At 61.8% G+C, this 25911-nt stretch overlaps 1 protein-coding gene across 1 annotated transcript; it reads left to right on the top strand.

The window, feature by feature from the left end:
• The first annotated feature begins 3622 nt into the window (after nt 1-3622).
• On the top strand, nt 3623-25822 carry ADGRA2 (adhesion G protein-coupled receptor A2). Its single transcript, XM_071454683.1, has 19 exons — nt 3623-3956; nt 12206-12277; nt 16228-16299; nt 16405-16476; nt 16620-16691; nt 17115-17278; nt 17346-17559; nt 18361-18525; nt 19407-19608; nt 19688-19837; nt 19968-20129; nt 20227-20442; nt 20772-20973; nt 21208-21416; nt 21526-21653; nt 22029-22152; nt 22249-22394; nt 22748-22837; nt 23075-25822. Exons 1-19 carry the CDS (start codon nt 3736-3738, stop codon nt 24255-24257), a joined length of 3864 nt encoding a protein of 1287 aa, XP_071310784.1. The 5' UTR covers nt 3623-3735; the 3' UTR covers nt 24258-25822.
• The last annotated feature ends 89 nt before the right edge of the window (nt 25823-25911 follow it).

The raw sequence follows: 25911 nt of genomic DNA, 5'->3' as shown, positions 1-25911 counted from the left end.
GGGAAATGAGTCATCCTCACCCTCGGGGAAGCACAAGGGCCCAAACAGCAGAGATGGGGAGCTGGGGATCCGCTCCCTGCTGCTCCTGGTGCTGCCCAGGTGGGAGCTGGGACAGCCAGGGCAGCTCGGATCCATCCCCCTGCAGCCCTTCAAAATGGGAAGCGTGTTTATTTCTGGGAAAAACTGCTTGGAGCACGCCCATGGGCAGATCTGGCTGATTGTAGGGAGAATAAACCCGTTGATGGTGCTGGACAGGGCGATTTGCTGCTGCTCCTTCTTCAGCTCCTGGGAAATGAGTCATCCTCAGCCTCGGGAAAGCCCCAGGGCTCAAACAGCAGAGATGGGGAGCTGGGGATCAGCTCCCTGCTGCTCCTGGTGGGAGCTGGGACAGCCAGAGCAGCTCGGATCCCCCTGCAGCCCTTCAAAGTGGGAAGCGTGTTTATTTCTGGGATATCGCCTTTCCGGCAGGAAGGACGGCCACTGCCAAGGTTTTTATTGGATCCCAGTGAAAGGAACTGAGAGAGTCTCGTGCTTGTTGTCTTTCCCTGTGCCTGCAGTTAAGGGGGTTTTTTACCTTCGAGTGGGAGGGAGGGAGGGACGCAGGGATTTGGCATCCAGCACCGTGGAGATGGAGTTTCAAACCCTGCCTTGTCGCCTGGGCTGGAAGCATCAGGAGGGGTCGGGGCTGGAAAAGCAGGGAGAGGGGCTTGGAAGCACTTGAAAGAACCTGAACTCTCAGGCTCAAAGCATGTGGAAAGTGTTGCTTGAGCTCCTCTCCTCCAGCAGGGCCGGGGCAGGGTATTCCACACGTCGCAGCTTGGACAAGATTCTTACTGTTCTTGGAGGGAGTTTAGAGGCTGAAATTCTGAAGGGCAGGCACAGCAGTGTGATTGCTTCAGAGTGTCATGGATGCAACTCCAGTGCTGGGACTGGAGCTCCTGGAGACGCAGATTTTCCTCATTTGGGGTTCATGCAGCGAAAGGAGGTGCCCTGAGGAGTTTTGGGGTGTCCCTGTGATGGGTGTGTTTTGAGAGACTCCTCTGCCTTGTGGGAATGCCCAGGAGGAGCAGCAGGCTCCAGCCTGGAGTCTCGTGCTCCCCATGAGAGGGAGGCAAAGCCACTCCTGCTCTGGGCAGTGCTGGAAGGGGCGTTTGGGAGAGCTCCCTGCTGGGCTGGTGCTCGCAGGGTCTCAGAGCGGATGCTGGACACCAGCAGCTTCCTGTTGCTCTTCCAGCTTCAGCTGCAGGATCTGGGAGCAGCACAGAATCAAAGAAGGTTTTGAGTTGGAAGGGACCCACCAGGATCGTTGGTGCTGCACAGGACAAGCCCAGGACAATCCCACCCTGTCCCTGAGACCCTTCTCCTTGAGCCAGGGGTGTCCTGTGCCAGGGCTCACTCCTGGGGCAGCGTCATTCCCCAGGCAGGGAAAATTCTGCTCAGTGGAAAAAATGGGAAGGAAAAAAAGGAGAAAAAAAAAAAAAACCAACGGAAATACGTGGGACACCTCATTGTCTCTCTCACCAGCAGGATGATGCTGCTCTCCACAGCTGATCCCTGGTGCCAAGGTGGGAGGTCTGTAGGGGTGGGACTGGCCATGGAAGAGCCCTTGGGCCACAGTCCTTGTCCCTGCCTGGGTGCCCGGGCCGGGAGCACACGCAGGAGCAGCCTGGGCTGGGAGCTGGGCAGCTCTGGGTGTGAGCTGAGCATCTCTGGGTGTGAGCTGAGCATCTCTGGGTGTGAGCTGAGCAGCTCTGGGTGTGAGCTGGGCAGATCTGGATGTGAGCTCAGCAGTGCTCTGGGTGTGAGCTGAGCAGCTCTGGGTGTGAGCTGAGCAGGACTGGTGTGAGCTGAGCATCTCTGGGTGTGAGCTGGGCAGATCTGGGTGTGAGCTGAGCATCTCTGGGTGTGAGCTGGGCAGATCTGGGTGTGAGCTGAGCATCTCTGGGTGTGAGCTCAGCATCTCTGGGTGTGAGCTGAGCAGCTCTGGGTGTGAGCTCAGCAGCTCTGGGTGTGAGCTCAGCAGCTCTGGGTGTGAGCTCAGCAGCTCTGGGTGTGAGCTGAGCAGCTCTGGGTGTGAGCTCAGCAGCTCTGGGTGTGAGCTCAGCAGCTCTGGTGTGAGCTGGGCAGATCTGGGTGTGAGCTGAGCAGCTCTGGGTGTGAGCTGAGCAGGACTGGTGTGAGCTGAGCATCTCTGGGTGTGAGCTGAGCATCTCTGGGTGTGAGCTGAGCAGCTCTGGTGTGAGCTCAGCAGCTCTATGGGTGTGAGCTGAGCATCTCTGGGTGTGAGCTGAGCAGCTCTATGGGTGTGAGCTGAGCATCTCTCTGGGTGTGAGCTGAGGAGCTCTGTGGGTGTGAGCTGAGCAGGTCTGGGTGTGAGCTGAGCATCTCTATGGGTGTGAGCTGAACAGGTCTGGGTGTGAGCTGAGCATCTCTATGGGTGTGAGCAGAGCATCTCTGGGTGTGAGCTGAGCATCTCTATGGGTGTGAGCTGAACAGGTCTGGGTGTGAGCTGAGCAGCTCTGGGTGTGAGCTCAGCAGTTCTGGGTGTGAGCTGGGCAGATCTGGTGTGAGCTGAGCATCTCTGGGTGTGAGCTGAACAGGTCTGGGTGTGAGCTGAGCAGTTTTCTGCTCCCCGGCGCCCACAGCCACGCCGGGTCCTATTTATTTGGAGAGAGGAGTAAATTTCTTTTCCCCTCCAGGAACTGTTGGTCCTGGAGAGAAACCGCATTCCCAGCGTCGTCTCGTCGTCCTTCCATGACCCTTTTCCTCCGCTCCCTGGCACGGGGTCCTGCAGACTTCACTGCCGCCTTTTGATCCCTTTTGATTGGGCGCTGCAGCGAGCCGTGGCCTCGGAGAAGCCGAGCCCCGGGGCGGCCGAGAGGGCTGGAGTCAGGCTGAGGGGACGTGGGAGGGGGGAACGGGAAGAAAAATATTGAACTTAGTGAGAAAAGCAGCGAAGCAAACAGGGAAGCCGAGGGGGACGGGTGTAACTGCAGAGCTGGGAGGGGACAGGGCAGCGTGAGCACGGAGTGAACTGTGAGAGCTTGAACCACAGGTACTGGGACACCGCAGAACTCCCAAAAAACTCCCAAAAAGAGCTCCTGGGTGGGGGACACTGGGGGGCCTCAGGCAGGTGACAGCTGGGCTCTCCATCCCATTGTGAGCTTTGCTCTTCACGTCTTTCCTCTTAGGGCCCTTCCTTGTGTGTCAGCCCCTCACAAACACTCGTGGGACGTTCAGCCCTTTGTCAGTTTGCATTCGGGGAACTCATCCCACGCCACATCCCAGGCCTGCTCCAGGGCCTGCCCAGCTGTTCCCTCGACACGGCGCCCTGTGCTTGTCACAGCCGGGATGTCGCAGCGAGGCACCGCAGGGTGGCCGCAGGAACCCCTGGGCTCTGACCCACGCCGGGCTCAGCTCAGCCCCGGGCTGGGAGCACCCGGGGCGCTCCGGGGCTGCCGTGGGACCGGGGCACCGTCGCTCCCGGTCCTGCGGGACCCCACGGGGCTCCTGCTCCGTGCGCTTCTCCCCCGGTGCCGTCGGGGGGGCCGAGCCGCTGCCCTCGGCGGGGCCGGGGCGGGCCGGGGCGGGCCGGGGGAGGCGCCAGGGCCGGCGGCGGAGCGCGGAGAGCGAGCGGGGGAGGCGGCGCCGCCGGAGCCGCCCCGGGGAGCGGGGCGGCGGCGGCGGCGGCGGGCGCGGAGCCGGAGCCCGGAGCCGTGGCCCGGGGCCGGGGCCATGCGGCGGGCGGCGGCGTTGGTGCTGCTGGCGGCGGCGCTGAGCGGCCCCGGAGCCGCTGCTCGGAGCTGCCCCGCGCTCAGCCTGGGCTGTAAGTGCGCGGCCGAGCGGGCCAAGGCGGGCGGCGGCCCCGGAGCGCCCCGGAGGAGGGTGGTCTGCAGCGGAGGGGGGCTCCCCGCACCGCCCGAGCCGCGCCTGCTGCCCGAGGGCACCGTCACGCTGTGAGTACCGCGAGCGGCAGCGGCCGGGCATCCCCCCCTGGCCCCGGCATCTCCCCCTGGCCCCGACATCTCCCCCTGGCCCCGACATCTCCCCCTGGCATCTCCCCCCGGCCCCCGGCATCACCCCCTGGCATCTCCCCCTGGCATCTCCCTCGGGCATCACCCCCTGGCATCTCCCTCGGGCATCTCCCCGCTGCCCCAGGGCACCCTGAGCCGGACGAGAGCCCACGCGTGGCTGGCGCTGAGCCCTCTCCGTGCGGGAGCTCCCGCATCGCCCCGTGCTCGGCAGATGCTGCGGGAGGGATTCAGGAACCGGGGAGCCCCGCGGGGTGCGGAGCGCAGTGAAATTCCTTTTTCCTGTCGGTGAGCGACTCTGCAGCCGCGGGAGGGTCGCTCGGTGCTGCGTGGCATGGTTTAAATCGCGATAAAGCGGTGTCGCGGCTCTGGGCTGCTGAGCTGGAAACGCAGGAAACGGGCTCCTTCTCCCTCCGCAGCGTTCTGCGTGCTGGGGAACATGTTTTTGTTTGAAAGTCCCTGGAAACATTTACTGCGAGGCCATCAGGAGCGGTTAATGGCTTTGGGCTTGGTTCTAACGCTGCCGCTCGATCCCTAAAGGCTCCTCTCCGTGCCGGGGCTTGGGGTTCGGCTGGAGCTGGCAGCCGTGTGCTGCTCGCTGCAGGGTTTATTTATAACTCCAGAGGAGATGTTTGAATTAAAATCTGGATTGGAGGCTGGGCTGGCAGCTCTGCAGCTGGGGGGAGCGTGGCTTTTCCCCCAGAGCCCGTCAGGGTGGCTGTGCGACCCCACTGTGTTTTGGGGGTTCTCAGTTGATTTTTGGGGGTTCTCAACTCCTGGCTGGGGCTGGGGTGGGTGGGACGCTGCAGAGTTGGGTCTGGGGGATTCTCAGTTAATTTTGGGGGTTCTCAGCTCCTGGCTGGGGCTGGGGTGGGTGGGACGCTGCAGAGTTGGGTCTGGGGGCTGCCTCGTCCCATCTGCTCTCACATGCCCAAACCCATGGGCTGCGTTGCCATTGCTCTGGTTTCTTGGGTGCTGCTCGCTGCTTTGGGGTGATGGTGGCAGTGAAAGTGACCCCAGTGGCACCACTGTCCCCCTTGGAGTGTGGCTGTGAAGGCACCAGTGCTACAGATGGTGCCACGAGCAGGGCCTGAGTGCAACGGCCACACTAAAAGCATCAATTGTCCCAGAACAGCAGCACTGATGGGTGTCTTGGGCTTCCCGTGGTGGGGGACACTGGGGGGCCTCAGGCAGGTGACAGCTGGGCTCTCCATCCCATTGTGAGCTTTGCTCTTCACGTCTTTCCTCTTAGGGCCCTTCCTTGTGTGTCAGCCCCTCACAAACACTCGTGGGGGATGTTCTCAGCCCTTTGTCAGTTTGTATTTGGGGAAATCATCCCATGCCACATCCCAGGCCTGCTCCAGGGCCTGCCCAGCTGTTCCCAGCGGGGCAGGGGGTTGTGCTGAGCTGTGCTGGCTCCCTTGGAGGGGCTGGGATGACCGTGCAGAAGCATTAGGGCATTACACGATCCCACTAAAACGTGACATGAAACCTACAGGCGTAGGCAGAAACCTACAAATATGCGGTGACCCTGGCTCTGCTCTCGTGCAGTAAACATGATTTATTCCAAACCCTTTCCAGATGGAACAATCAAAACCAGAGGCTCCGACTTTGGGAGCGTCTCCTGGAGCCACTGGGGTGCGGGCAGGGAGCGGAGGGGCCCAGGCATGTGGCAAGGGCTGCACGTGCCTTGGGGACACCCTGCTGGGGACAGCCAAATCTTGAATTCTGTGGATGAGATGGGTGTGAGCAGGGCTCCTACGTGTGCCCCAGGGTGCCAGGTCCTGTCTGTCCCCAGGGTGCTCAGGTCCCCTTTGTCCCCCAGGGTTCTCAGCAGTGCTGTTGCCCCTGCTGCAGGAAATGTGTTTGGGGCAGTGACACAAATCTTGAATTCTGTGGATGAGATGGGTGTGAGCAGGGCTCCTACGTGTGCTCCAGGGTGCCAGGTCCTGTCTGTCCCCAGGGTCCTCAGCAGTGCTGTTGCCCCTGCTGCAGGAAATGTGTTTGGGGCAGTGACACAAATCTTGAACTCTGTGGATGAGCCGGGTGTGAGCAAGGCTCCTACGTGTGCCCCAGGGTGCCAGGTCCTGTCTGTGCCAGGTCCCCTCTGTCCCCAGGGTTCCAGGTCCCCTCTGTCCCCAGGGTGCTCTGGTCCCCTCTGTCCCCAGGGTTCCAGGTCCCCTTTGTCCCCCAGGGTGCCAGGTCCCCTCTGTCCCCAGGGTGCTCTGGTCCCCTTTGTCCCCCAGGGTGCCAGGTCCCCTCTGTCCCCAGGGTGCTCTGGTCCCCTCTGTCCCCCAGGGTTCCAGGTTCTCTCTGTCCCCCAGGGTTCCAGGTCCCCTCTGTCCCCAGGGTTCCAGGTCCCCTCTGTCCCCAGGGCTCTCAGCAGTGCTGTTGCCCCTGCTGCAGGAAATGTGTTTGGGGCAGTGACACTTCAAAGCAGAGCCGTGTTCCAGCTCTCATCCGGCCCAGCCTGGAGCCAGGAGTGCTCAGCACGGGGGAGGCTCTTCCCCGCAGCCGCCAGGCGGGAGGGACGCAGGCCCTGCCCGGGTCCAGCTGTCCATGCTGCGGACAGACAGACAGACAGACAGCCAGAGAGGCTTGGGTGGCTGCAGGAGGTCTGGCACCCTGTGGGTCCCTGCTCCCACCTCTCATTTGGCTTTTCCCACACTCTCTCTTTATTTATCTTTAATTATCAGCCTGTGCTGCAGCAGCTGTTGGCTCTTTACCCCCCCAAACGCACCCTGGAGGGGCAGGGCAGGGCTGGGGCACCAAGGACAGGGCGTGGGGGATGCCTGTGGGCCCAGGGACCTCAGCATGGCCCCGGTGTCCCAGGGATGGCTGAGGGGCAGTGCCTGCCGAGCAGAGCTGTGGCTCCTCTCCCCTCATCCCCTCGCAGGGTGTGCAGGGAGGGCTGTGCCTCTGGGGAGGGGGTGATGCTCACACATCCCCTACAGCCCCAGCAGAGGTTTCTCTGTGTGTGCTCTCCAATACCCACCCCATTTTATATCCAGGTTATTCCCGTGCCCAGCTCCCTGCAGGGAGGGAGGAAGGAAGGAAGGAGGGGTGCCAGCCTCGGTGCTTTGTCACCCCGCTCTGTCACCTGGCTGTGTTGGCAGCCCCACATCCTGCTCCAGCGAGGACAGGGGGATTTGGCACCTCTGGGGCCGTCCCTCCAGCGTGGCTGGGAGGTGCAGGGGTGCTGCAGACAGGGATTAAGGAGATTTAATCCCCCCCAGCTGACCCAGTGCTAATCGCCCCATGGAAAAAGCGCCACATCCCTAACGAGGGCTGGGGAGGCTGGGCCAGCCCCGCTGTCACACGGGCGGGAGCCCAAACCTCTTCCAGATGTGGAATCCCAGCACAGGCCTCATTTATGTGCACAGCTTGATTGCACTGAAATTACAGATTGTCTGCAGGGAATAGAGGGCTTTGACTTATGACCAATTTCCAGTTCTACTTGAACTCCCTGCTCCAAGGCTGCTCCATCCTGGGCCCTGCAGATGGTTTCTTTCTCAAGCCTTCTTCAGCTTTTTATTTGTTGTTTCTTGGGCTGCAGCTCCATCAGGTTTGGGTTTTGCAGGGGCTGCGGGTCGTGGTGCTGCCCTGAGCATCTCAGCCCAGGCTGGCTCGGGAGGCTTCGCCCTCTCTCCGGGGCTTCTTTTTCCTGTGCTAACAAAAGCCGAGGCTTGGAACAATAATTGTCACCATCCGAAATAGCCCGGAGTGACGTGAGGCTGGAGGAAACGCCCGGGCACGGCACAGGGAGGGGAAGCACCCAAACAAAGCAGGGAGGGGGGGATCCCCCAGGGCTGGGCTTCTCCAGCCCCAGCGGGTTGGAAGATGTGGGGTCTCCTCTGGGACGCTCTGGGGATGCAAGGTTCCCTCTGTGGGCTCCTTGCTGGAATGTGGGTTCCCCCCGGGATGTTGAGGGCCCCTCTGGGGTATAAGGTTCCTTCTGGGATGCTGTGGGGTCCCCTCTGGGAGCTGTGGGGTCCTCCCTGAGATGCAGGGCTCTTTCCTGGGGGCTGTGGGCTCCTTGCTGCAATGTGTGTTCCCCCCGGACATTGAGGGCCCCTCTGGGATGCTCTGGGGTCCCCTCTGGGATCCAAGGCTCCTTCCTGGGGGCTGTGGGCTCCTTGCTGGAATGTGGGTTCCCCCCAGGATGTTGAGGGCCCCTTTGGGATGCTCTGGGGTCCCCTCTGGGATGCTCTGGGGTCCCCTCTGGGATCCAAGGCTCCTTCCTGGGGGCTGTGGGCTCCTTGCTGCAATGTGTGTTCCCCCCGGGATGTTGAGGGCCCCTCTGGGACGCTGCAGAGTCCCCCTGGGATTCCGTGGGGTCCCTCCCTGTGCTTCTGCCTCCGCCAGCGCCTTTCTCATTGCCAGAGCCTCCAGCAGCTCTCAGCGGCCCCGGGGCCCCTCTTTTCCCTTGCCGAAATCCCCGGAGCAGAGCAGCAGAGCAGCAGAGCCGTGCTCGGGGCGCAGCCCGCGCCGTATCTGCCGCTCCCGGCATCTGCTTTGAATTACCGGGCTCGGAGAGCGGGGCCGGGCCGGGTCCCCGCCCCCAGCGCGGCCCCCCAGCATCGCCGCCGCCCCCCCTGCCCGGCCCGGGGAGCCACCGGCCGCGTCCCCGAGTCCTTTTTTGGTTGGGTCCAGAGGAAGTTTATTGTTTCAGCAGCCCAGTTTCTGGAGCTGTTATTTATCCAAGTGGATTCCAGCACGCTTGAAAAAACAATCTTGGGGTTTTTTTGTTGGTTTTTTTGGGGTTTTTTTTTCATTTTTGGCTCCTCTTTTTGAGATGAAAAAAGAGGAGGAGGAGGAGAAGAAGAAGAAGGGATCTGGATCTCTCTGCCGGCAGCCTCGAGGGCTCCAAGCCCCCACGGGATGCTGCAGGATAGGGGAGCATTAGAGCCACGTTAAAACTCAGGAAGTCGGGATCCTTTTTGTATAGAATTGTAGAACCATTTAGGTTGGAAAAGACCTCTAAGATCATTGAGTCCAGCCATTACTCCAGCACTGCCATGCTCACCATTAAACCATCTCCTCAAGAGTTTCTGTCTTTTGCATTTATTCATGTTGCAGGTGTGTTCCAGCCTGCATCCCCGGGATGGGAGGATGCTCCTCGGGGCTCGATGCTCCTCGGGGCTCGATGCTCCTCGGGGCTCGATGCTCCTTGGGGCTCCCCCCGCCATCGTTTCCGTTTGACTCCGTGCTCCAGCCCTTAATCCCCGCATTGTCCAGAGGGGCTTTTCCAGCCGCCGCTCAATTCGCCGATTATTGGAGCCCGCTCAGGACGGTCCCCGGGCACCGGGAAGGGCGAAGGAGCCGTTCCCGAAGGAGAAGGAAGGGCTCTGGAGGTGAGAGGGATCTGGGGATGAGAGGGATCCCCAGCCCTCCCTCCAGGACTGCCCGGGGGCTGCTCCTGCCGAGCTGAGGGGTCCCAGCCCGAGCTGGGAGATGAGCACCAGCCCCAAAGGCCACGGCTCTGTCTCCATGGCCTGCCGGGCCATGGTGGGTGGGGTGGGAAGGCACCAGGTCCCCTCTGGGCATGTGGGGAACCGCTGCAAGCCCTGCCTGGATCTCACAGCAGCTCGGGCTCGGTGAGCCTGGCTGGCTTAGAGCCCTGCAGCCCCTTCCCTCCTCCCAGGGCAGCTCTCAGGGCTTGAAATGCAGTGGGGGGCTCTGGGTCTGTCCCCACAGCTGCTGGCCCATGACCCCCTTGGGCTGGCTCAGGGTGGCCTCATGGGCACAGCGACCCCGTTGTGTTTTGGGGGTTCTCAGTTAACTTTTGGGGGTTCTCAGATAATATTTGGGCTTCTCAGTTAATATTTGGAGGTTCTCAGTTAATAATTGGGGGTTCTCAGTTAATAATTGGGGGTTCTCAGGTAATTTTTGGAGGTTCTCAGTTAATATTTGGGGGATCTCAGTTAATATTTGGAGGTTCCCAGTTAATTTTTGGAGGTTCTCAGTTAACATTGGGAGGTTCTCAGTTAACATTTGGAGGTTCTCAGTTAATAATTGGGGGTTCTCAGGTAATATTTGGAGGTTCTCAGTTAATAATTGGGGGTTCTCAGGTAATTTTGGGGGGTTCTCAGTTAATTTTTGGAGGTTCTCAGTTAATATCCTGGAAGGGGACAGTGCCAAGGACCCACACACAGCTCTGCTGCCTGTGGACATGTGGGAATGGAAAGTGCTGTGGAGCCTGATGAGAACTTCCTGGGGAAAAAAAAAAAAAATCCCTAAAAAACCCAAACAGAAAACAATTTGGAACATAATCTCCATGAAACTAGAGAAAACAAAACAAACCCGCGTTGGAGGATGTGGGTTGTGACTGGGGAGTGCGACCCAGATGGCTGCTGTGGGACAGGGAAGAAAAGAGGAAAAATTTTACTGGGGGGGGGTGGGGGGGTGGGTGGAATTTTGGGCAAACCATCACTGTCAGCACAGCCTTTTTGTGCCAAAGCCTTCTTTTAGTCAAGGATCTCTGTTCCTGGGCAGCACCTGCAGCTCAGGGTGCCCTGAGCAGGGCAGGGGTCCCGGACTTTTTCTGGAGGGGCTCCGGGGGTGACTTTGCAGCCCCGGGTCGGGCTGCAGATGCCAGGAGCAGCCTGGATCCTGCTGGAAATCTTAAAAGGAGGGACTTGTGGTGTTGTGGCAGAGGTGCAGATGGTCCCGGGGGTCTGAATGAGCCTCCCCGGGCTCGGCCGAGGGCTGCGGCTCCGGTTCTGCCACCACGGCCGCGGCTGCAGCCCCGGGTCGGGCTCCAGATGCCAGGGGCAGCCGATCCTGCTGGAAATCTCTTTAAAGACGGAGCTGTGGTGTTGTGGCAGAGGTGCAGATGGTCCCGAGGGTCTGAGCGAGCCTCCCCGGGCTCGGTTGAAGGCTGCGGGTCCGGGGCTCCGGCTCTGCCCCCACGGCCGTACCCTCGGTTGTGAAACCTCCTGCCGCTGGAATGAAAACCTCTCGGAGCCCTCGGGGACAGCTCGGCCTTGAGCAAATCCCCCCCAGCGATGCCGTGGCGGGGAACTGGGGCGCGCCACGGGCGAAAGGGGCTGTGCCAGCAGCGATGGGAACACCCCTGGGAGCTGTCCCTGCCCTGGGGCGAGCCCAGCCCCGGCAGAGAGCGGTCCCGGCGGGGAGGAAGGGCCAGGCACGGCCCTGGCCGAGGCGTGTGGAAGCAATTTGGGGCCACCGGACGTTTCCGGGCCCCGCGGACGCGCCGGTGCCCGGTGGCGGCTCCTCATTAGCGCAGGATGCGAGGGCAGCGCTGCCAGACCCCGACCCTTCCCTTCCCTTCCCTTCCCTCCCGCCCGGCCTGCGGGGGCTGCGGGTCCTGGTCGGTGCCGGTCCCGGTCCTGCCCCAGCCGAGCGCGGCGGCTCCGCGGGCAGCGCGTCCGGAGAGGCCGGGCGGAGCACACAGCGCCCATTCAGCCGGGCCCGCCCGTGTGTAAACAGCCCCGGGCCGGCCCTCAATGAGCCCTTTCTGCAGCCGCTCCCCCGGCCAGGCCTCCAGGATGCCCTCCCGGCCCGGCTGCCGCCTGCCCCCGCTCCGGCTCTGGGTCGCTTTGCCGGCGCTGGCGTCGCCGGTGCCCGCACGGGAGTTCCGCTGGTGCCCGAGGGCCGGGTCTGGCTCTGCTAATTGGGCTAATGAGCTTTAATGAGCTCCTGGCTGAATCTCCGCGTGCTGGTGCCCTCCGTCCATTGCCGTCAGCCCGCAAGGGGCCCTTTGGTCAGCAAAGCTGTTTATTTTGGGGTAAAATCTCACTGCTGGGAGGCTCCTGGGGGAGCAGGAGCTGGGGGGTGCAGCTGCAGGTCCTTGGGGTGCCCCCTTGGTGCTGGGGTGGGGGTCACCTCCTGCCCCAGTAACTCCTGGCTCCAAGGTGATGCCCCAGGAGGCAGCAGGGGCATCCCTTGGCAGTCAGTCCGGGTGCTCCATGGCGTGAAGAGCACACAGAGCATCCCAGCACGGCTCCTGCATCCCCACGTGGCCACTGCATTCCCTGGTCCCACCTGGCCGTGCAGGGGACACCTCTGTGGCCACCACCACAGTGGCACAACCAGGGCTGTGGGTGTCTGTCTGTCTGTCTGTCCTCATTCCTGCCAGCTCCGGGGCACTGCTGGGGGGCTGTGGCAGATGAGGTGACGGCGCTGTCCCTCTCCCTCTGCTCTTCCCACAGGCTGCTGAGCAACAACAAGATCACAGTGCTGGAGAACGGCTCCTTCTTTGGGCTGCGGGCTCTGGAGAAGCTGTGAGTGGGGCTGGGGCAGGAGGGTGGGGGGCACTGGGGTGCAGCTGGGCTTCCAGGGTGGGTGGGAGCACCATCACTCATGTTCTGCCCCCGATGTGCTGCAGCAGGAGCAGCCCCGCAAGTGCAGAATTTGCCCCTGGCACCCCCGGGCATTGCGGGGTATGAAAAGAGACATTGTCCCCCTGAACAAAGTCAACTTTCTTATCTCTGCATGAAAGGCATCTCTATGGAGGGAGCTGCGAGAAGGGGAGATTTATGGCCCCCATATGGGTTTGATCTGTAGGTATGCAGGCGCGGGGACCGGCACTGAGGGCGTTTTGTTCCCCGCCGTGGCACTGAGAGGGTCTCACACATTCCTGCGCTCTGTGGGCTCCCCTGGAAACCCCCACGGGGCTGAGTGAAGAGCACCCACCCTGGGGACACCATCCCACAGAGCAGAGCCCTCCCCAGCAGGGCTCAGGGTGTGCGGTCACTGCACCCTCGTGGGACACGGGAAGGAGCAGCTTGGGGGGAACACCTGGGGAGGAGCAGGGCTCTGCCCCCCCTAAAGCTCTCCATGGAGATCCTGGAGGGTCTCAGCTGCCCCTGGGAGGAGCAGGGCTCTGCACCCCTGGCAGTCTGGAGTGCCCCTGAAGGTCTCCCTATGCTGGGAGAGCAGCTGCCCCAGGGGTGAGCAGGGCTCTGCACCCCCTGAGAGCCCAGGGTCCCCCTAAAGCTCTCCATGGAGATCCTGGAGGGTCTCAGCTGCCCCTGGGAGGAGCAGGGCTCTGCAACCCCCTAAAGCTCTCCATGTCCTGGAGGGTCTCAGCTGCCCCAGGAAGGAGCAGGACTCTGCACCCCCTGAGAGCCCAGGGTGCCCCTAAAGGTCTCCATATCCTGGAAAGTCTCAGCTGCCCCAGGGAGGAGCAGGGCTTGCACCCCCCTAAAGGTCTCCATGTCCTGGAGGATCTCAGCTGCACCAATAGGAGTCCCCTTGCCGCAAACCCCCAGGGAGGAGCAGGGCTCTGCACCCCCTGTGAGCCCAGGGTCCCCCTAAAGCTCTCCATGGAGATCCTGGAGGGTCTCAGCTGCCCCAGGGAGGAGCAGGGCTCTGCACCCCCCTAAAGCTCTCCATGTCCTGGGAGAGCAGCTGCCCCAGGTCACCCCCTGCCCACACGGGGTCAGAGGGGGCCCGGGGCAGGCGGGCAGCGCTCCCCCAGCCCCGCCGCGCCTGATTGCCCTCGACAGGAGCCATAATTGCTCTCATGGGGTCGCTTCGGGGCCGTGCCCCGTGGAGAGCCCGTGCTGGGGGCTGCGGGGCCCCTCTCCCCCCATCCTGGGGCTGGCAAGGCCCATGCCCACCCTGGCACCCACCGTGGGGGCTTTGGGGTCCCAGCAGAGCGGGGAGAACCCCGTTCCCTGGATGTCAGGCTGCCCCCACTGACCGCCTCCCCCCGGCTTGGCATCTGCGGTGATTTGTAGCCGCCTAATGAGATTAATGAGTCTGAGCGGGGACGGTATGCGGCGGCTCATTAGCAGAGCCCCGCTTGGGAACGGCCCTGGGGGGATGCGAGGGGGCTCGGTGGGTGACAGCAGGGACAAGGATGGGCTCTGTCCGTCCGTCCATCTGTCTGTGTGTCTGTGTTGGGCTGCAGTGGGCGCACAGGGAGTTGTGGGCTCACCCCAGGCAGTGAATGGGGATGGTTCAGGGCTTTGGGGCCGGGGTCTCTGTGCCCTCGTGGTGATTGGGGTGACCTTGCACGTGTGGTGTTGGGGTGTCCCCTTGCAAACGTGGCACTGAGGCACTGCTGAGGGAGAGGAGGAGGGGGCTCGGGACCGCAGGAAATGCAAAGGCAAAGGCGCAGAGCAGGGAAAAGAGGAGCCTTATCGGAAATCAGCAGCAGCAGCAGCAGCAGCCCCGGCCCGCGGGAGGAAGTGCCGGAGTGAGGAAGGCTGAGCGCCAGCCTGGCTGCAAAGCCTGGGGCCCAGCACGGACCCCGGCGGGTCCCGTCCCCGGCTGGGGGTCCTGCAGCACCCAGACCCCCCAGACCTGAGCCAGGGGCCGCAGGTTTGGCACTGGAGATGTGTTTGGGCTGGCAGGGTGTGCTGGGGGGGCTCTGGGGGCGGGAATCCCTAGAAAACCCAGCAGGACGGAGGCCAGGGGGTTTGCAGGACGGGGATTTGCGGGACCAGGGTTTGTGGGATGGGGGTTTGCAGGACCGGGGTTTGCAGGACGGGGGTTTGTGGGATGGGGGTTTGTGGGATGGGGATTTGCAGGACAGGGGTTTGCAGGATGGGGATTTGCAGGACGGGGGTTTGTGGGATGGGGAATTGCAGGACCGGGGTTTGCGGGATGGGGATTTGCAGGACGGGGGTTTGTGGGATGGGGAATTGCAGGACCGGGGTTTGCGGGATGGGGATTTGCAGGACGGGGGTTTGTGGGATAGGGAATTGCAGGACAGGGGTTTGCGGCAGGGGGACTCCTGTTGGTGCAGGTGGCCGTGCAGGTGAGCGGAGCTGTTCCTTCAGCACCAGCGCTCACCTGTGCGCACCTGTCTGCCCAGGACGGCTGTCTGTCCGTCCGGGAGCGGCGGCCGTGCTGGGCAGGGCTCTTACATCAGCCGAGAGGGCCGGGGTGACCCGGCTGCGTCTCCTCTGGCCGAGGGGCCCCTCTGGTGTCTCCGCCTCCCCCCTCGCAGCCCGGCTCTGCTGGAGGGGTCTCACCCCTCCCCATCCCGCTGTGGGGCTGTGGCTCACGGGGCGTCCCCAGGGCTGCAGGCAGAGCAGCAGAGACCCAGCGAGGAGCTCCGCAGAGGCTGCTGTAAATAAACACGGGCCCACATGGATCCCATTTCCTCTCCCGGACAGCGCCGGCGCTCAGCTGAAGCTGCCGCGGGTCCCAGGGGGTGCCCAGAGCTGCCGATGCCACCAGTGCTGCCCACTGTGCCGGCAGAGCCCCTGATTAGATGTGCTCCTGTAATCAGGCTAATTGCTCCAGCGAGCTGTCGGGGCTGTGCTCTTATCGCGCACACGGGAGATGAGCGGGCGGGACGCGGCTGCTCCGGGAGCAATGCGGGGCTGGTGCAGGGACACCCGATGCTCTGCCGGGCACCCAGGGGCTGGCATCACCCCCGGAGCAGCGCATGGCCCTGCCCTGCTTCCCTCGGAGAGATAATGAGAGAGAAATGGGATGGAAAACTGCTCAGAGGCCCTCGCAGGGGGTGGGCAGCACCTGGGGGGCTATGGAGTGTAGGAGCATCGGGGGTAGGATGGTGGGGATGGATGGAGAGCAGAGATTTCTGCAGCCAGGTCGTGGAATTTGGGGTTTATTGCAAAGGGCCAAGGGCAGGGAGGGCCCTGCTGGGAGCTGCCAGGCACAGCTCAGAGCAGGCCTGAGAGAAGAGAGGGGGAGAGAGGATGAGAGGGTGAGAGAGTAAAAGGGGTAAGAGAGCGAGGTTCCCGTTCCAGTACAATAAATCTTCTTCAGTGTTGAATATTCTGATTCTCACTAACCAATCCAGTACAAGACACAAATCCTACAGCATTTCCATACAGCCTATCAGAATCACTACATCACCATCCTGTGTTCCATTTTAAACCCTACAAACTCCTCTTTGGGCCCCTTCTGCCAAGCTGGCAGGGTCTGCTCTGCCCCTTGGAGCTGTCTGCAAGCAGAGGGTGTTGTTCCATCAAAAGGGGATCACCTTCAGCCAGCCACACCATTGTTTTCCAGTTGTTCAGTAACTGAGGTATCTCAAAGCTTGCTTTCATTTCAATCTCACTTATAGTTTCCATATTCTCAAAATCTTTTGCTGGACAATCACATTTATAAGGCTTTCCTGTTCCATCTTCCCCAATAATGGAGGGGATGGGGGTAGGGGTGGCATGGGTGTGCTTGTGCCCTCAGAGCTGCGTCTCCTGGAGATGGGGCCCCCCAAAACACCCCCAGAGCTGTGCCTGTCTCCCCGCAGGGACCTGAAGAACAACCTGATCAGCACGGTGCAGCCAGGCGCCTTCCTCGGCCTCCCCGAGCTGAAGCGGCTGTAAGTGCCAGTGCAGCCCCTCAGACCTCCGGGGCTGGCCCTGGGGACAACAACGGGGACAGTGGGGCATCCCCAGCCCTGATGGCCCCTCCACTCTCCTCGCAGGGACCTCTCCAACAACCGCATCGGGTGCCTGAGCGCCAGCGTCTTCCAGGGCCTCCACAACCTCCTCCGACTGTAAGTGGCTCCCTGTGGACATCCTGGCCAGCCCTGTCCCATCTCCTGAGAGCCAGGGGGTCTGTGGGCCCACCCACAGGTGTCTGTCCCCTCTCCCAGCAGCCCCCCAGGCCACCTCCATGCCTTTCTCTCCTGTCCCACAGGAACATGTCTGGAAACATCTTCTCCAGCCTCCCGCCCGGTGTTTTTGACGAGCTCCCCTCCCTGAAAGTCGTGTGAGTTGGTGCCCTGGCATTCCAGCACACGGGAAGGGGGGGTCCCTGCCGAGAGGTCTCAGGGCGGGTGGGTGCCCCAGCCCTGCAGTGCCACCATCCCCTTGCTTTGCCAGCCCTGCAGTGCCACCATCCCCTTGCTTTGCCACCCTGCCAAGGGTCTCAGGCCCTTGGTAACACCATCCCCTTGCAGGGACTATGCCAAGGGTCTCAGGCCCTGCAGTGCCACCATACCCTTGCTTTGCCAGCCCTGCAGTGCCACCATCCCCTTGCTTTGCCAGCCTACATGCAGCATCCCCCTGCATGCTTTGCCAGCCCTGCAGTGCCACCATCCCCTTGCTTTGCCAGCACTGCAGTGCCACCATCCGCTTTCTTTGCCACCCTGCCGAGGGTCTCAGGCCCTGCAGTGACACCATCCCCTTGCAGGGACTTTGCCACCGAGTACCTGACGTGCGACTGCAACCTGCGCTGGGTGCTGCGCTGGGCCCGGGAGCGGCCGGCGCAGCTCTCGGAGCGCACGGCGTGCGCCTTCCCCCGGCAGCTGCGCGGCGTGGCGCTGCGAGGGGCTCGGGACGGGCAGCTCCGCTGCGGTGAGCCGGGGCCGGGGCGGGGGCGGCGGCGGCGGCGGCGGCGCGGGCTCACCTGTGTCCCCCGCAGCGGGAGCCCCGGAGCTGCACACCCACCAGCTGATCCCGTCGCTGCGCCAGGTGGTGTTCCAGGGCGACCGGCTGCCCTTCCAGTGCACGGCCACGTACCTGGATAACAGCACGCAGATCCGCTGGTTCCACAACCGCCAGCCCGTGCGGGAGGATGAGCAGACGGGAGTGATCGTGGAGGAGAGTCTCATCCATGACTGCACATTCATCACCAGGTCAGGGGTGGGGCTGGGGTGGGAGCGGGGAGGGAATTGGGATTGAGATAGGGATGGTGTGGGAATGGAGATGACCACTTGCAGCCACAGGAGTCACAGGGGTGTGGGTACCTGTGGGAATCCACAAAATCAGAGGGTTTTGGGAAAGCTGCAAAAGGCAGGCCCCAGAGGCAGCAGAACTGTGATTAGAGCTGAGCAGCAGCCATGAGATTGGGCAGCAGAAAAATTACTTAAAAAGTAGAAAAGCAAGGACAAATAGAACAATGGTCTGTGTATTAACACTTGTCTAGAATAACTCTCTAAACTACAGAAAAGTTTATCTAGAGAGATATTAGGAAGGTTGAAGCTTAATAATGGAGTTCTATGCATTGTGTTTGAAGGCTCACAAGCAGGGATTGTATTTGAAATAAGCAAGCATTGTTTAACCAAAGGTACCTGTGCTTATAGTGATTGGATAGAACCACTGTCAATGTGCTTTTGCTTTGTGGGATTGGTCAAAAAACTTATAAAGTGAGTTGTAACATTAAATTCTGGGTCTGCTGGCTGGGATGTGAGCTGGTGGCATCTTCCCATTGTCATAACCATGGAATGAGGCTGATGCTGGAAAATCAAACAGCTCAAGGCACGTTCCACAGCAGCCCCATCCCATTTGTGATTTGTACACAGCCCCCAGCCGGCGTCAGGTACCGAGTGCTGTGGGGGGGCTGCAGAGTGTGGGCACCTTTGGTGCTTCATGGCCTGTGTCCCCCCTGTCCCCAAGCTTGGGGGATCACCGTGCCAGCCCCTCTCCTGTGCCCGCAGCGAGCTCATCCTCTCCAACATCCACGTCTCCGCCAACGGCGAGTGGGAATGCGCCGTCTCCACCTCGCAGGGCAACGTCAGCAAGAAGGTGGAGATCGTGGTGCTGGAGACCTCTGCATCCTACTGCCCTGCCGAGCGGGTCACCAACAACCGCGGGGACTTCAGGTGGGGACCTGGGCGGCGCAGGTGCCGCGGCAGGGAGGGGACACACGCGGCCGGTGCCACACGGAGAGCGAGCGGTGCGTGCAGGGCCCCCGCTGGCCGCAGGTGACCGCGCGTCTGGTAGCGATTAACGGCACCGGCTTTTGAAGGGCTTCCCGTGCTGGCGGCGCAGCCTGGCTCCAGCAGCAGAGGTGTTGGAATTTCTCTGGCATGAGACGAAAGGCTCCGGGCGCCCGCCGTAACCCCGGCGGGGCCCTTACGGAATATAAATTACTGGCACACTCAATGTGGCTTAAATTAGCGGTGCCCCCCACTGCCCGCTGCTTCCCCCTGCACTGCCGGAGCCGAGCGGGATTCGGGGCTGGGGAGGGTGGGGGATTTTGGGGGAGCCCAGGGGTGCTGAGGGGGCTGCGGTGTTGCGGTGTGATGTCATAGCCTGTTTCAGTCATCCTGGTTCTTTGCCCAGGTGTGCCAATAACCTCTCCCTTCCCCTCCCTTGCACAAAACTGCGTGGTTGCTGTGTCTTTGAACCCCAGGGAGAGGGGGAGGGAAGGGGTAGGGATCCCACCAACCAGGTAAGGTGGGGGGAAGTCTCAGGGGACAAATGACACCTGGATGGTCCAATGTCCCCAGGGCTGAGGGGCATCTTTTGAACTCTGCCAATCGCACGCTGCCCTTTCTGGAATGCCAAGATTGACGGACAGCACTCAGCAAGGGGGCAAGGGAGGGGAAGGGAGAGGTCATTGGCACACCTGGGCAAAGAACCAGGATGACTGACACAGGCTATCACATCACACCACAACACTGCGGTGCACAGGGGCAGCACGGGGGGAGCAGGCGCGGGGCAGGGCTGCCCCGGGCTCACTGTGTGGTGGCCACTGCAGGTGGCCCCGCACCCTGGCAGGGATCACGGCCTTCCAGCCCTGCCTGCAGCACCCGTTCGCCGCGGGGCCGGCGGGCGCGGGCTCGGTGGGTGAGAAGCAGGCGTGGCGGCGCTGCGACCGCACCGGCCGCTGGGAGGACGGCGACTACTCCCACTGCCTCTACACCAACGACATCACCCGCGTGCTCTACACCTTCGTGCTGGTGAGTGGGGGGCCTGGGGGGCTTGGCTGTGCTGGAGGGAGCCCAGCCAGTGACTCACCGTGGCCGTGCCACCCTGCAGATGCCCATCAATGCCTCCAACGCCCTGACCCTGGCTCACCAGCTCCGCGTCTACACGGCCGAGGCAGCCAACTTCTCAGACATGGTGGATGTCCTCTACGTGGCCCAGATGATAGAGAAGTTTATTGGCTACGTGGACCAGATCAAGCAGGTAACGAGCACTGCGGGTGTCCCCTGCCTGCCCCGGTGCAGCCTGGTGTTTTTGGGGCAGAAAAGCATGAATTGGGGTGTTTCCTCGGGGGACGGCGGTAGCTCTTTGCAGAGCTGCTTGCTGTCCCCAGCTGACAGACGTGATCGTGGAGATGGCCAGCAACATCATGCTGGTGGACGACCACATCCTGTGGATGTCCCAGAAGGAGGAGAAGGCCTGCACCAGCATCGTGCGCTCCCTGGAGAGGATCGCGGCCCACACGCTGAGCAGCAACTCCCAGCACATGGCAGTGGTGAGGGGGAGCACGGGCTGGGGCTGGATTCGGGGAGGAGGGCTGGCTGGGGTCTCTGGCCATGCCAGGGCTGATGGTCCCTCCGTGGTGCTGGCAGAACTCTCGCAACATCGCCTTCGAGGCGTACGTGGTGAAGCCTGAGAGCTACGTGGGGCTGAGCTGCGTGGCGTTCCAGCGGTGGGATGGGACCCCGAGCCCCCCAGGACGGCCCCCCCAGGCTGAGCGGGGGGCAGAGCCCAGCCCTGACCAGCAGCTCAGGCTGCGCTGCACCACGGGGCGCCCCAACATCTCCTTGAGCAGCTTCCACATCAAGGTACGGGAACAAAACTTTCGACAAATTTTTTTTTTTTTTTGTCATATAATTAAATCATGTATCCCTACATAATCCAAATCACTTGTCATCAATACACTTTCAATTAGCCTTCCTCTATATTTCCTAGTATCAAAAACAATAATCAACCGTCATCATCACTCCATAACCACCCCCAAACAGACATCTCCCTGAGCAGCTTCCACATCAAGGAACGGGCTCGGGGGGCTGGGGTTGAGGGGCTGGGGTCGGGCTGGGGTTGAGGGGCTGGGCTCGGTGGCTGGGGTCGGGGGGCTGGGTCGGGCCCCACTCACCAGTGCCTGCCCCCGCAGAACAGCATCGCCCTGGCCTCCATCCAGCTGCCGCCCAGCCTGTTCGCCAGCCCCGCCCCAGCCACGCCCGGGGCTGACTGCAAGCTCCAGCTGCTGGTGTTCCGTAACGGGAAACTCTTCTGCAGCACCGGCAACTCCTCCCGCCTGGCCGACGATGGCAAACGCCGCAGCGTGGCCACCCCGGTCATCTACGCCGGGACCTGTAAGGGCAGCATGGTGGGGGGCTTGGGGTGCACCCTGGGGCGTTGTGCTGGTGCTTGGGGTGCCCCGTGGGGCTCCCTGGGGCGTTGTGCTGGTGCTCCCGCAGTGCAGAGCCATCCCCGGGGTCCTCATGGGGAGGTGGCGATGTGTGGGATGTCCCCTGTGCTCAGGCCCTCTGGGGGTGCAGGTAGAGGGGTGTCACTTGTGCTGCTGAGCTGGTTTTCTGTGGCTGCAGATGGCTGTGGAGTGGGGAACCTGTCCGAGCCGGTGGCTGTGTCCCTGCGACACCCCGGGGAGGGCACGGACCCCGTGGCTGCCTACTGGAACTTCGACGTGCTGGGGGGCATGGGGGGCTGGAGTGCTGAGGGGTGCCAGCTGGGTGCCCGTGAGCCCAACGTCACCTCCCTGCACTGCCGGCACCTCAGCAACGTGGCCGTGCTCATGGTAGGTGTGGGGAGAGCAGCAGGGACGCCAGCAGGAGGGTGGTGGTGGAGGGGGTCAGGGGCACAGGGCTGCTGCTGTGGGGTCTGACGGGCTGTGCTGTGCTGTGCAGGAGCTCAGTGGGTTCCCCAGCGAGGCACAAGGAGCTGTGGAGGTGCTGCACCCAGCCATGTACACCTGCACAGCCGTGCTGCTGCTCTGCCTCTTCACCACCATCATCACCTACATCGTCCACCACGGGTGAGGGAGTGGCCGGTGCCTGTGCTGCTGCTCTGGGGGCTGGGCTGGGCTGGGCTGGGTGTGTCTGTGGGCAGTGGGAGCAGCTCCCCAGGTGCCCCAGCTCCCCAGCTGCTTCTCCCCAAGCCAGGAGAAGGTATATGGGCATGGCTGTGCAGTGGCATGGCCCTTGAGGACAGGGGTTCTCAGGACAGTGAGGGAGCACATTCTCAGGGAATGAGCTCAGCAAGTGGCCCTGGGTGCTGCTCCTTTGCCTGTGTGCAGAAATGTACCTGTCCATCCTCCAGGCTGTTGGTGCCTGCCCCAGGTGCAGCATTTGTGGCTCTCTCGGGGCCGGGCAGGAGCTCACAGGTGCCCTCTGTGCTCTTGCTCTTGCAGCACCATCCTCATCCCGCGGAAGGGCTGGCACATGCTGCTTAACCTGTGCTTCCACATCGCCATGACGGCCGCCGTCTTCGCGGGAGGCATCACCCTCACCGGCTACCGAGCCGTGTGCCAGGCCGTGGGTACCGGGCAGTGCCAGCCCCGCGGGGTCCCGCGGGACACCGGGCACCGGGGGCTGCGGCATCCCCGCCCCAACCGCCGCCTCCTCCCGCAGGTCGGCATCATCTTGCACTACTCGTCCCTCTCCACGCTGCTCTGGATGGCGGTGAAAGCCCGAGTGCTCTACAAGGAGCTGACCTGGAAGGCGCCGCAGCAGCCGGACAGGGACGCGTCCCAAGCAGCCCCCAGACCCATGCTGCGGTACAGACCCCCCTAACCCCCTGCCCCAGCACCTCCAGCAACCGTCTCACCTCCATCCTATTCCCTCTAATATCCAACAACCTCAAAAATACCCCCAGCACAATCATAAACACAGTCAAAACTTCCTTCTTAATCAGCCTAATCCCAATAACAATTTATATCCACTCCGGAACAGAAAGCCTCACCTCCTTCTGGGAATGAAAGTTCATCATAAACTTCAAAATACGTTCATCAATAACTTCAACATCCCCATCAGGCCCTCAGAGGCTCAAGGGGCTGGGGTGGGACTTGCTCCCCTGGACCAGCCCATGCCGTGCTCTCCAGGTGTGCGCTGACATTTCCCCTCCCTGCAGGTTCTACCTGATCGCCGGCGGGATCCCCCTCATCATCTGTGGGATCACAGCAGCTGTCAACATCCAAAACTACCACGACAACAACCCCTAGTAAGTGTATCCCTGCTCGACCCTTCCTCCCTCCCTCCCACGCCTTCCTCTGCTGGGGCAGGGAACTGGTGGCACTGGGAATCTGGAGAAGTCTGGGAAAAGATCAGTGAGTTTTTTCCTGAGAGTTACTGGGAAAAAATCATCCAGGCAGCCGGCAGAGCTCCACAGAGCCCTGCCATGAGGGCAGGGGTGCTGAGCAGCTCCAGGCCCCTCAGAGCTCCTCTCCTTCCCACACAGCTGCTGGCTGGTGTGGCGGCCCAGCCTGGGCGCTTTCTACGTCCCCGTGGCTTTCATCCTGCTCGTCACCTGGATTTATTTCCTCTGTGCCGGGCTCAGCCTCCAGTGCCGCCCCTCGCACCAGAAAGACATCCCGGAGCCGCTGGAGCCCCCGCCGCGACTGGGGGCCACCGGTGACCTCCTGACAGACTCTGGCTCCATCTCGGTGACGCTGAACTCGGGGCCACCCTGCCCTGAGGGGGACGGTGTTTACTCTCTGCGGGTGCAGTTCTGGGCTCTGGTGGCCACCCACGCCCTGTACGTGGCCCTGTGGACGTTCGGCGCCATGGCCGTGTCGCAGCGCTGGTACCTGAGCATCGTCTTCAGCTGCCTCTACGGCGTCACCGCCGTGGCGCTGGGGCTCTTCATCTTCATCCATCACTGCCTGCGGCGCCGGGACGTGCTCAGCTCCTGGTTCTCCTGCTGCCCGTCCTACCGGAACGCGCTGCCCATGCAGGCCTACGTGCACCCCGGGCTGGGGCCGGAGGACGGCTCGCAGGTCTTCATCGGCTGCGAGCCAGAGGCCGCTCGCTCCGGAGCCTCCTCCTCCTCCTCACCCAGCAGCGCTGGCTCTGCCGGGGGCCGCTGCAAGCTCACCAACCTGCAGGTAGCCCAGAGCCAGGCGGAATCGCGGCCGCCGCCCTGCCCGGAGCCTGACGCTGCTGACGGGAAGCCCGTCAGGCACAGCAGCAACCTGCACGGCCGCAGGAGCCACCGCGGCAGAACTAAGCCGTGCCGGGACGGGAAGCATCACCGCTTGAAAATGCTGCGGGGCCCCTCGGAGCATCCGTCCAGCGAGAGCGGCAGCCTCCACAACAGCCACTCCGAGAGCTACCCCAGCGGCAGGACCAGCCCGGCCAGGATGGGGATGCCGCAGGACGGGGACACGCTCCCCAGCCCCTCGGAGGGCAGCGATGGAGGGAGGAGGATGCCCGACATCACCGAGGCTCGCCGGAGGAGCGGCAGCCGGGACAACCTGCGGCCAGGCGGTGGCGAGAGGGAGGCGAAGCGGCGCTCCTACCCCCTCAACGTGGGCAGCCACAACGGCGGCCTCAAGGGCAGCAAGTACGACATCAACCTGGCCAGCGCCGACAGCGTGGCCGGCATGAAGACCGGCCTCTGGAAGAGCGAAACCACCGTGTGAAGGTGGGGAAGGACCAACGGCCGCCGTGTTTTCCCGTTTTCCTCGTGCACTAGAGCAGGGATGGGTGGCACAGCCGGGGGGCACAGCACGATCCCGGGCCCACCCATCTCCCCGAGGAGGCTCCGAGCTTTTCCAGCAGCGGTGCCGGAATTGCAGCCGTGCTTTAATGACTCCTGCATGTCACTTGAGATTGATCCTAAATGCTATTTTATATTCTACAGAGGAAATGTCTATTTTTCAAAGCTATATTATTGAATGTATATATGTATAGACAGAGCCGTAGGTGACGCCAGGGCCTCGCTCCCGGCCCCGGGTGCCACGACTGCAATATTCCCGCCGAGGGACCACTCCAAGTGCCCTTCACGTGCAGGCAGCACAGCCCCAGGATGAGCACACTGCTTCTGGAGAGCAGCTGCTGCCTCTGGAACGTTCCTGCTGTGCCAGCCCTGGGGGCTGCGCCGTGCCAAAGCCATATTGCAAAGCCAAGCACAAGGTAAGAGGAGCCTCAGCTCCAAGGTGAGGTGATTGTCTGCACTGCTTTAATGCCAGACACTAAAATAAGGGCCTGAAAAGGCTCCAGACACTAAAACCACAGCCAGAAAATGCTCCCAGGCCCTCAGAGGCTCAAGCCATGCAGTGGGGTGGGCTGGCAGACCTGTGCTGCTGCCAGGACTGATTCTCTGTGTCAAAGCACCAAAGAACCAAGATGTGGGAGAGGCCCAGAGCAGCTCTGTGTCCTTAATCCAGGCTTCAAGCTCAGAAAAAAACTAGGTTTGCTCTTAGGAAGGCAGAGACCATTCTGGGGAGCAGGGACCGTTCCTGGGAATGCAAGAGAACAATGCCAAGGAATTGGGGATCTTCCTTGGATGGTCAAAGGGCTGGAACCTGGATAAGCACTTATTGTTCCCATTGGAAAACAAATTCCCCCTTTTTTTTCCCAGCACACAGGTAAAACAGCCAGGCTGCAGAGAGGCTGCAGCAAAGCAGAGGAGGAAGGTGGTAGCCTGGTGCCTCCCCTGCCCTTTCCAGCCTCCCCTGCCTCAGTTTCCCCCGCCTGCAAATGAGTTTAATGACGTAGCTACCTCCGAGGGGTTGTGGGGCTGGCAGGGCCACGAGCCAGGGGAGGAAAAAAGCACTAAGTGGGGCTTGGTGTCACCTGGGAACCACTCACCCCACGGGGCTGGGGCACCCCTGGGCTTAACCTGCCACTCCCTGCCTGCCTCGGCTTCTCTGCCCAGTTAAATGTTTAAATATTTCATTGTCCCTGGTATTTAACACAGTTTAAACCCTTCCTGCAGCCTCCCCAGCCTGGCTGATGCCCCGTGGTTCTACTGCTTGCTGCATTGTGACAGTATTAGAGAAAAAGCTTTGTATTCTTAATTACACTTTGTGTGTTTACAAGCGAATGACATATCAACAGAGCTTCCTGCAATATCCGGGGGGAGGGGAGGGAAATATGCCAAAGAAATGTCTTTAAAGGGGTCTTTTTGCATTTTTATATGAATAGAATGTTTCTAGCAGATATGTTTTGTTTAATATATTAAAGATATGCCAATCTGCCAAGAGCTACTGTGATTTCTCTCAGACTTTGTGTTCAAATGCAGTGTTTTGACCCACACAAAGTCATTCTGTTGAAGAATGAGAAGCCCAAGGT

The sequence above is a fragment of the Agelaius tricolor genome, unplaced genomic scaffold (genome assembly GCF_023055355.1).
Source record: "Agelaius tricolor isolate 1412-34295 unplaced genomic scaffold, bAgeTri1.0.p SCAF_41, whole genome shotgun sequence".
In the NCBI taxonomy this organism is placed as follows: domain Eukaryota; kingdom Metazoa; phylum Chordata; class Aves; order Passeriformes; family Icteridae; genus Agelaius; species Agelaius tricolor.
The sequence above is the reverse complement of the archived record's forward strand: the minus strand, read 5'-3'. Positions and strand labels throughout refer to the sequence as shown.

Excerpts from the sequence above, each read along its gene's own strand:
- ADGRA2 (XM_071454683.1), top strand. The coding sequence starts at position 3,736 with ATGCGGCGGGCGGCGGCGTTGGTGCTGCTGGCGGCGGCGCTGAGCGGC. Across the intron at positions 20,130-20,226 it reads ACTCCCAGCACATGGCAGTG|AACTCTCGCAACATCGCCTT; the intron begins GTGAGGGGGAGC and ends TGGTGCTGGCAG. Across the intron at positions 22,838-23,074 it reads TACCACGACAACAACCCCTA|CTGCTGGCTGGTGTGGCGGC; the intron begins GTAAGTGTATCC and ends CTTCCCACACAG.